This window comes from Tachyglossus aculeatus, chromosome 7, assembly GCF_015852505.1.
Source record: "Tachyglossus aculeatus isolate mTacAcu1 chromosome 7, mTacAcu1.pri, whole genome shotgun sequence".
Lineage (NCBI taxonomy): Eukaryota > Metazoa > Chordata > Mammalia > Monotremata > Tachyglossidae > Tachyglossus > Tachyglossus aculeatus.
Window position 1 is genome coordinate 17202246 of NC_052072.1, and position 11032 is coordinate 17213277.

At 46.5% G+C, this 11032-nt stretch overlaps 1 protein-coding gene across 1 annotated transcript in view; it reads left to right on the forward strand.

Annotated features, from left to right (window-relative positions):
- SLC26A8 (solute carrier family 26 member 8) overlaps window positions 1-11032 on the forward strand; it is a 75376-nt gene extending 64344 nt beyond the window's left edge. The window contains exons 18-20 of the mRNA XM_038749395.1: window positions 1206-1260; window positions 4593-4777; window positions 10454-11032. Of these exons, the coding sequence (XP_038605323.1) occupies window positions 1206-1260; window positions 4593-4777; window positions 10454-10720 (507 nt within the window). The 3' untranslated portion in view covers window positions 10721-11032. The remainder of the gene's footprint in view (window positions 1-1205; window positions 1261-4592; window positions 4778-10453) is intronic.

Consider the following 11032-nt stretch of genomic DNA (forward strand, 5'->3'; position numbering starts at 1 on the left):
ACTCTTCCGAGGTATTAATAATAATGATAGTATTTATTTATTTCATATTTATTGAGCGCTTACTGTGTACAGAGCACTGTACTAAGCGCTTGGGAAGTACAAGTTGGCAACATATAGAGACGGTCCCTACCCAACAGTGGGCTCACAGTCTAGAATAAAGTAACCCCGACTCTGGTGGGACTCGAACCCACAACCTTTGAATGCCTTGCACACGCTAGAAGTCCAATGCGCTATCCAATAATGATTGTGGTATTTGTTAAGCGCTTACTATGTGCCAAGCACTGTTCTAATCGCTGGGGTAGACACAAGGTAATCAGGTTCGACACAGTCCTTGTCCCTCATGCTGCTCAGAGACTTGATCCCCATTTTACAGAGGAGGTAACCGAGGCCCAGAGAAGTTAAGTGACTTGCCCAAGGTCACAGCAGTCACGTGGCAGACCCGGGATTAGAACCCATGACCTCTGACTCCCATGCCAATGCTCTTTCCAGTAGTCCATGCTGCTAGGGACCGTCTCTATATGTTGCCAACTTGTACTTCCCAAGCGCTTAGTACAGTGCTCTGCGCACTGTAAGCACTCAATAAATACGATTGAATGAATGAATGAATGATCCCCATTTTACAGATGGGGAAACTGAGGCAGGGGAGGTTAAGTGACTGGCCTAAAGCCACACAAAAGACAGGTGGCAGAGCCGGGACTTGAACCCCCAATTCTCCCATACTTCCTCCCCAGGATACACAGTAATAATAATAATGGTATTTGTTAAGTGCTTACTATGTGCAAAGCACTGTTCTAAGCCCTGGGGAGGTTACAAGGTGATCAGGTGGTCCCACGGGGGGCTCAAAGTTTTAATCCCCATTTTACAGCTGAGGTAACTGAGGCTCAGAGAAGTGAAGTGACTTGCCCAAAGTCACGCAGCTGATGGTTGGCGGAGCCGGGATTTGAACCCGTGACCTCTGACTCCAAAGCCCGGGCTCTTTCTGCTGAGCCACGCTGCTTCTCTACCAGCTTCAGTACCAGCCAACTTTCTGATCGGCAGCGGGCTGGGAGGGTGGGCCCAATCAGAAGCCTCCTTTCTGGAGCCCCCGGAGAACACATCATCATCATCATCAATCGTATTTATTGAGCGCTTACTGTGTGCAGAGCACTGTACTAAGCGCTAACACGTGGGGTCAAACCTCCTTAATTTAACCTTTATCTCCACAGATTTGCAACGCCTTCCACAACATTGATGTGCTGGTGCTGATTGCGGGCTGTCACCGTGAGTATCGAGGAATCTAGCATCATCATCATCAATCGTATTTATTGAGCGCTTACTATGTGCAGAGCACTGTACTAAGCGCTTGGGAAGTACAAATTGGCAACGTATAGAGACAGTCCCTACCCAACAGTGGGCTCACAGTCTAAAAGACTAGCACTCATTAAGCGCTTATCAGCGTGGGTAGCATTGAACGGTGGCTTGCAAATTTGTACTTCCCAAGCGCTTAGTACAGTGCTCTGCACATAGTAAGCGCTCAATAAATACGATTGATGATGATGATGATGGAAGAGTTGCTGAGCATGTAAACGATGGCATTTTTGAAGCACTTACTGTGTGCCCAGCACTGTGCTAAGTGCTGAGGTGGGCCCAGGATAATCAGATAGCCCCCTTGGTCCCACTCAGTGAAAGGGGGAAGGAAAAGAGGTTAGTTTATATCCCTTTTACTGATGAGGAAACTGAGGCACAGAGCAGTCAAGTGACTTACCCAAGATCACGCGGTAAAGTAGTGCAACTGGGACTAGAATCCGGGCTTCCTGATTTCCATTCCTGTACTAGGTCTCCACTAGGCCTCCCTACCTTCAGGGAGCTCATAATCTAATAATGAGAGACATTCATTTATTTATTCATTCAGTTGAATTTATTGAGTGCTTACTGTATGCACAGCACTGTAGTAAGCGCTTGGGAAAGTACAGTACAACAGTGAACAGAGACATTCCCTGCCCACAGCGAGCTTGTGTGGCTCAGTGGAAAGCAATCAATCCATCAATCGTATTTACTGAGCGCTTACTGTGTGCAGAGCACTGTACTAAGCGCTTGGGAAGTACAAGTTGGCAACATCATCATCATCATCATCATCAATCGTATTTATTGTGCGCTTACTGTGTGCAGAGCACTGTACTAAGCTCTTGGGAAGTCCAAGTTGGCAACATATAGAGACAGTCCCTACCCAACAGTGGGCTCACAGTCTAGAAGCAAGAGCGCAGGCTTTGGAGTCAGAGGTCAAGGGTTCAAATCCTGGCTCCGCCAATTGTCAGCTGTGTGTCTTTGGGCAAGTCACTTCACTTCTCGGGGCCTCAGTTCCTTCATCTGTAAAATGGAGATTAAGACTGTGAGCCCCCCCGTGGGACAACTGGGTCACTTTGTAACCTCCCCAGCGCTTAGAATCAATCAATCGTATTTACTGAGCGCTTACTATGTGCAGAGCACTGTACTTTGCACATAGTCAGCACTTTATAAATGCCATCATTATTATTAGAGGGGGGAGGCAGATATCAAGGACCCAATCGAACAATCAGTCACATTTATTGATCACTTACTGTGTGCAGAGCACTGTACTAAGTGCTTGGGAGAGTAACAACCAAACAGAGCTGATAGACACCGTCCCTGCCCCCATCGAGTTTACCCACTGACTGCTGTTTCGATTTGAAAAGTCATGGGTGCAGAAACCGCGTTCCAAAGAGAGAACTGTGGTGCTGAGAAAGTTGGCGGCACCGTCCTCATCTCTCAGCGCAGCCCTTAGGAACTGTGCAAATGTTTCTCCAACATTTTCTTCATCTTTTCACTGGCCCCCCCCCTCGTCCCCTTCATCCCCCTCTCCATCCCCCCCATCTTACCTCCTTCCCTTCCCCACAGCACCTGTATAAATGTATATATGCTTGTACGTATTTATTACTCTATTTATTTATTTATTTTACTTGTACATATCTATTCTATTTATTTTATTTTGTTAGTATGTTTGGTTTTGTTCCCAGACTGAGCCCCTTCCTTCCTCTCCCCCTCGTCCCCCTCTCCAACCCCCCCATCTTACCTCCTTCCCTTCCCCACAGCACCTGTATAAATGTATATATGTTTGTACATATTTATTACTCTATTTATTTATTTATTTATTTTACTTGTACATGTCTATTCTATTTATTTTATTTTGTTAGTATGTTTGGTTTTGTTCCCAGACTGAGCCCCTTCCTTCCTCTCCCCCCTCGTCCCCCTCTCCATCCCCCCATCTTACCTCCTTCCCTTCCCCACAGCACCTGTATATATGTATATATGTTTGTACATATTTATTACTCTATTTATTTATTTTACTTGTACATATCTATTCTATTTATTTTATTTTATTAATATGTTTGATTTTGTTCCCAGACTGAGCCCCTTCCTTCCTCTCCCCCCTCGTCCCCCTCTCCATCCCCCGCATCTTACCTCCTTCCCTTCCCCGCAGCACCTGTATAAATGTATATATGTTTGTACATATTTATTACTCTATTTATTTATTTATTTATTTATTTTACTTGTACATATCTATTCTATTAATTTTATTTTGTTAGTATGTTTGGTTTTGTTCCCAGCCTGAGCCCCTTCCTTCCTCTCCCCCTCGTCCCCCTCTCCATCCCCCCCATCTTACCTCCTTCTCTTCCCCACAGCACCTGTATATATGTATATATGTTTGTACATATTTATTACTCTATTTATTCATTTTACTTGTACATATCTATTCTATTTATTTTATTTTGTTAGTATGTTGGCTTTTGTTCTCTGTCTCTCCCTTTTAGACTGTGAGCCCACTGTTGGGTAGGGACTGTCTCTATATGTTGCCAACTTGGACTTCCCAAGTGCTTAGTACAGTGCTCTGCACACAGTAAGCGCTCAATAAATATGATTGATTGATTGATTGATTGATGGAGGCTCCCTGCTACCGAGGAGCCGAGTGGTTCTTTCTATCTCGCCACCGACCTCTCGCCCATGTCCTGCCTCTGGCCTGGAACGTTCTCCCTCTTCATATCCCACAGACAACTGCTCTCCCCACGTTCAAAGCCTTATTGAGGACACATCATCTACAAGAAGCCTTCCCTAACTAAACTCTCCTTTTCTCTTCTCCCACTCCCTTCTGTGCTGGCCTGATTTGCTCCCTTTATTCACCCCCGCCTCAGCTCCGCAGAACTTATGTACAAATCCATAATGCATTTATTCAGTATGCCTCCCCCTCTAGGCTGTAAAATCACTGTGGACAGGGAATATTTCTACCAACTCTGTTTTATTGTACTCTCCCAAGTGCTCAGTACAGTGCCTGCACACAGTAAGCCCTCAATAAATCTGACTGATTGATTGATTTGTTTCTTAATCCCCTTTCTTCTCTGACGGAGAGTGAGCCCCCCCCCCCCCCCCCCCCCCCCCCCCCCACCGTGGTGTTGCCCGGGGCTTCGGGGGGAAGCTTTTCCTCCTTTTCCCAGGTCGGCCCACATTCCCATATGGGGCCACTTCCTGCTCCTCCTTCCACTTGGTTCCTATTAGCTGCTTTCGCTCACCTGACGGGATTTTGTGCCGCGTTTGCGTTACAGCTTCTGTGGTCAGGGCCTTCGAGAGGAACGACTTCTTCGACAGTGGCATCTCCAAGGCCCAGCTCTTCCTCAGCCTTCATGACGCAGTGCTGTTCGCCGTAGCCCGGAGGTACTCAAAGATCTCTGAAGTCGGTCTGGAGGAGTCCTCTGAGATCTTGCAGAATACGTACCCAGAAGAGGAGCAGGTCAGACATCCTTATAGCCCCATAGGCCCTGGGACAGGGGAGGGGAAGATGCAGCAAAGGATCATGGAATGAAATGGCTTCTTCCCCTCTGTTTTCAAACGTGCCTATGTCTCCCCATTCTACAAAAAAACCTCCCTTGACCCATGGGTCCCTCCAGTTATCGCCCCCTCTCCCTCCCGTCGTTCCTCTACAAACTCCTTGAGCAAGTCGTCTACACCCATTGTCTCAAATCCCTCCAATGACCCCCTCCAATCGGGCTTCCGTCCCCATCACTCCACAGAAACCGCCTTCTCAAAGGTCACCAATGATCTCCTTCTTGCCAAATCCAATGACCTCTATGCCATCCTAATCCTCCTTGACCTCTCAGCTGCCTTTGACACTGTGGACCACCTTCTTCTACTGGAAAAGTTATCCAGCCTTGGCTTCACTGACTCCGTCCTCTCCTGGTTCTCCTCCTATCTCTCTGGCCGTTCATTCTCAGTCTACTTCACAGGCTCCTCCTCCACCTCCCACCCCCAAAACTGTCCCTGAAGGTTCAGTTCTGGGTCCCCATCTATCCTCCATCTACACCCACTTCCTTGGAGAACTCATTTGCTCCTGTGGCTTCAACCTCTATGCGGATGACACCCAAATCAACATCTCCAGCCCCGATCTCTCTCCCTCTCTGCAGTTTAGCAATTCCTCTTGCCTTCAAGAGAACTCTAATTGGATGTCCTCCCATAACCTCCAGTTTAATATATCTAAAACAGAACTCCTTTTCTTCCCACCCAAACCCTGTGGTCCCCCTGACTTTCCCATCTCTGTAGACGGCACCACCATCCTTCCTGTCTCAGCAGCCCATAACCTTGGCATTATCCTTGACTCCTCTCTGTCATTCAACCCATATATTCAATCCATCACTCAATCCTGTTGGTACCACCTTCATAACATTGCTAAAATCCACCCTTTCCTCTCCATCCAAACTCCTACCATGTTAATGCAATCACTCATCCTATCCCACCTGGATCACTGCATCAGCCTCCTTGCTGAATACCCAGCCTCCAGTCCATACTTCACTCTGCTGCCCGGATCATTTTTCTCTAAAAACATTCAGGACAAGTCACCCAACTCCTCAAAGAAGTCCAGGGGTTGCCCATCCATCTCTGCATCAAACAAAAACTCTTCACCATTGGCTTTAAAGCACTCCATCACCTTGCCCCCCTCCTACCTCACCTCGCTTCTCTCCTTCTACGACCCAGCCTGCACCCTCCGCTCCTCTGGTGTTAATCTTCTCACTGTGCCTCTATCTCGCCTATCTCGCTGCCAACCCCTCGCCCACATTCTGACTCTGGCCTGGCACGCCTTCCCTCCTCAAATCCTACAATTACTCTCGCCTCCTTCAAAGCCTTACCGAAAACACGTCTCCTCCAAAAGACCTTCCCTGAAGAGAGAGGGAGTTGGGAAAAAGAGGGTTTCATTGGGGATCACCTCTTCGAGGAGATGAGACCTTAGTATTATTTTTTTTTTATTACTATCATCATTACTATTATTGTTATTGTATTTGTTAAGAGCTTACTATGCATAAAGAACTGTTCTAAGCGCTGGGGTAGACACACGTTCATCAGGATAGACAAAGTCCCTCTCTCACATGGGAGAACAGGCACTGTTCTAAACGCTGGTGGGTGGGGGGGAGAAGATACAACGTGCTCAGCTGGTCCCCCGATCTTCACCCCCATTTTTGCACGTATTTATTACTCTATTTTACTTGTCCATATTTATCCTATTTATTTTTATTTTGTTAATATGTCCTGTTTTGTTGTCTGTCTCCCCCTTCTAGACTGTGGGCCCGCTGTTGGGTAGGGCCCGTCTCTGTATGTTGCCGACTTGTGCTTCCCAAGCGCTTAGTACAGTGCTCTGCGCACAGTAAGCGCTCAATAAATAAGATTGAATGAATATTTATTCTATTTATTTTATTTTGTTAATATGTCCTGTTTTGTTGTCTGTCTCCCCCTTCTAGACTGTGGGCCCGCTGTTGGGTAGGGACCGTCTCTGTATGTTGCCGACTTGTGCTTCCCCAGCGCTTAGTACAGTGCTCTGCACACAGTAAGTGCTCAATAAATACGATTGAATGAATGAATGAATTGGCATTTTACAGATGAGGAAACTGGGTCCCAGAGAAGTAAAATGACTTGCCCAAGGTCACACAGCAGGAAAAGAGTGAGCTGGGATTAGAACCCTTCATGCCCATACTCTTACCACTAAACCAAGCTGCTTCTCCTTCCAGCTGAGGGGCTAGAGGTTGCCAAATATTGTGCAGTTTAATCCCCTTTTGCAATGCATTCCACGCCTGTTGAGCGCCGACTAGATCCCAGGGCTCCAAAGTCTGTCTACACTTCTTTTGTGACAGTTCATTCATTCATTCAGTCGTATTTATTGAGAGCTTACTGTGTGCAGAACACTGTATTAAGCACTTGGGAGAGGGAAGATCTGAAGATTTGGGTGAACAGATTCATAGTCAGGTGCAGTGCCAAGCAAGAAGCGTTTCAGGGAGCTCACTTCGCCTCGAATAATCAATCAGTCGTATTTATTGAGCGCTTACTGTACTAAGTGCTTGGGAAGTACAAGTTGGCAACATATAAAGACAGTCCCTATCCAACAGTGGGCTCACAGTCTAAAAGAATAAACCTTTTCACAAAGGTTTTGCTCTCCCAATCATCATAATAATAATAATGATAGCATTTATTAAGCGCTTCCTATATGCAAAGCACTGTTCTCAGCGCTGGGGAGGTTACAAAATGATCAGGTTGTCCCACGCGGGGCTCACAGTCTTAATCCCCATTTTACAGATGAGGTAACTGAGGCCCAGAGAATAATAATAATAATAATGATGATGGTATTTGTTAAGCGCTTACTATGAGCAAAGCACTGTTCTAAGCACTGGGAAGTTTACAAAGTGATCAGGTTGTCCCACGTGGGGCTCACAGTCTTAATCCCTATTTGACAGATGAGGTAACTGAGGCACAGAGAAGCTAAGTGACTTGCCCAAAGTCACACAGTTGACAGTTGTCGGAGCTGGGATTTGAACCCATGACCTCTGACTCCAAAGCCCGGGCTCTTTCCACTGAGCCACGCTGCTTCCCAATCATCATCATCAATGGTATTAACTGAGCATTTATTGGTGAAGAACACTGTACTAAGCACTTGGGAGAAGACAGCACAACAGAGTTGGTAGACACATGCCCTGCCCACAATGACCTTACAGTCTAGAGGGCGAGACTGACATTAATATAAATAAATAATTTTTAACATCTGATTGACAAGCACTCAGTCCAGTACTCTGCACCCAGTAAGTAGAGAAGCAGCATCAATCAATCAATCAATCAATCGTATTTATTGAGCGCTTACTATGTGCAGAGCACTGTACTAAGCGCTTGGGAAGTACAAATTGGCAACACATAGAGGCAGTCCCTACCCAGCATGGCTCAGTGGAAAGAGCCCAGGCTTTGGAGTCAGAGATCATGGGTTCGAATCCCGACTCTGCCACTTGTCCACTGTGTGACTTTGGGTAAGTCACTTCACTTCTCTGGGCCTCAGTTCCCTCATCTGTAAAATGGGGATGAAGACTGTGAGCCCACGTGGGACAACCTGATCATCTTTGTATTCCCCCCCAGTGCTCAGAACAGTGTTGCGCACATAGTAAGCGCTTAATAAATGCCATTATTATTATTATTATTACTCAAGAAACACCATCGATTGATTGATTGATCGGATGCTATGACAATTCATGTCCCAGAATCATCTCGCCCCCATCATCATCATCAATCGTATTTATTGAGTGCTTACTGTGTGCAGAGCACTGTACTAAGCGCTTGGCACTGTACCTTACCTCGCTGCTCTCCTTCTACAACCTGGTCTGCAGCGTGGCTCAGTGGAAAGAGCCCGGGCTTTGGAGTCAGAGGTCATGGGTTCGAATCCCAGCTCCGCCAACTGTCAGCTGGGTGACTTTGGGCAAGTCACTTCACTTCTCTGGGCCTCAGTGACCTCATCTGTAAATGGGGATTAAAACTGTAAGCCCCCGTGAGACAATCTGATCACCTTGTAACCTCCCCAGTGCTTAGAACAGTGCTTTGCACATAGTAAGTGCTTAACAAATACCATCATTATTATTATTATTATTACTCTGATGCCAACCTATTCTCTGTACAATGACCTTGTCTATCACGCTGCCGACCTCTCGCCCTCATCGTACCCTGGCCTGGAACGCCCACCTTCTTCATATCCAACAGACAACCGCTCTCCCCACCTTCAAAGCCTCAGTGAAGGCACATCTCCTCCAAAAGGTCTTCCCTGATTAAACCCTTATTTCCTCTTTTCCCACCCCCTTCTGCGTTGCCTTTACACTTGTATTTGCTTCCTTTTTTCACCCCTCCCTCAGTCCCACAGCACTTACATCCAGTGCTCTGCACATAGTAAGAGCTTAACAAATGCCATCATTATTATATCCGTAATTTCTGTCTTTCTGTTAATGTCGGTCTCCCTGTCTCGACTGTAAGCTCCGGTGGGCAGGGAACATGTCCACCAACTCTGTGATATTGTTTTGTTTTGTTTTGTTGTCTCTCTCCCCCTTCTAGACTGTGAGCCCGTTGTTGGGTAGGGACCGTCTCTAGATGTTGCCAATTTGGACTTCCCAAGTGCTTAGTACAGTGCTGTGCACACAGTAAGCGCTCGATAAATACGATTGAATGAATGAATATTTACTTGTACATATTTATTCTACTTATTTTATTTTGTTAATTTGTTTTGTTGTCTGTCTCCCCCTTCTAGACCGTGAGCCTGCTGTTGGGTAGGGACCGTCTCTATGTGTTGCCAACTTTTACTTCCCAAGCGCTTAGTACAGTGCTCTGCACACAGTAAGCGCTCGATAAATGTGATTGAATTAATGAATGAATATTTATTTTACTTGTACATATTTATTCTATTCATTTTATTTTGTTAATATGTTTTGTTGTCTGTCTTGCCCTTCTAGACTGTGAGCCTGCTGTTGGGTAGGGACCGTCTCTATATATTGCCAACTTGTACTTCCCAAGTGCTTAGTACAGTGCTCTGCACACAGTAAGCGCTCCATAAATACGATTGAATGAATGAATATTTACTTTACTTGTACATATTTATTCTATTTATTTTATTTTGTTAATTTGTTTTGTTGTCTGTCTCCCCCTTCTAGACCGTGAGCCCGCTGTTGGGTAGGGACCGTCTCTATGTGTTGCCAACTTTTACTTCCCAAGCGCTTAGTACAGTGCTCTGCACACAGTAAGCGCTTGATAAATACGATTGATTGAATGAATGAATGAATATTTAGTTTACTTGTACATATTTATTCTATTCATTTTATTTTGTTAATATGTTTTGTTGTCTGCCTTGCCCTTCTAGACTGTGAGCCCGCTGTTGGGTAGGGACCGTCTCTGTATGTTGCCAACTTGGACTTCCCAAGCGCTTAGTACAGTGCTGTGCACACAGTAAGCGCTCAATAAATACCATTGAATGAATGTACTCTCTTAGTATAGGGCTCTGCGGCCAGTAAATGCTCAATAAATACAGCTGATCGATTGATTGAGCGAATCTCAAGGCGGGGATTGGTGGGAAGGAGAGCTTAAATGAGGACCTATCCTCTAAGGCCCCCCTTCGTGTGCGTTTCAGTCTGAACATTTGAAGCTAGACCTGGACTCCTCTTTGGAACGGGTACAGAAAGAGCCCATCTCCAGCTTCCTGGAATTCAAGGAAGAGCCGGAGCTAGAGCTGGACCTGGAACTGGAGCCCAAGCTGCCGCCGCCGTCCCCTCAGCCCCAGACCCCGGCTAGGCCTGAGGAGAGGCGGCTCTATTCTCGTGCTGAAGTGTGCTCGTCTGTGATGGACCCCTCGAGGGCCCTGTGGGAGAGGAACTGGAATCAAATGAAAAAGTCCTAAAGTTCCTTAACGGATCCTGTCGGCCAACACTCCCGACGGAGAGGGTTCTGGAAACGTCGATCCGCCGTTGCCCAGGGCTCGCCCTCTGGCTCTGCCGTCTCCTTCCATTAGGCAGCCGATGGTCGAGGCTGGAAGAAGCGGCCCAAAGGGACGTGGTCATCCCACAGCACCCCGAAATGGACAGTCCCATCCTCCTTGGGTCTCTCCCCTAGGCGATGGCGATCCTTACAGACCGCACTGGACATGACTGCTCTCTTTCGTGCCGGCCTCTTTCACATCAATCCGGAGGTTCAAATAAAATCTCTCAACTTA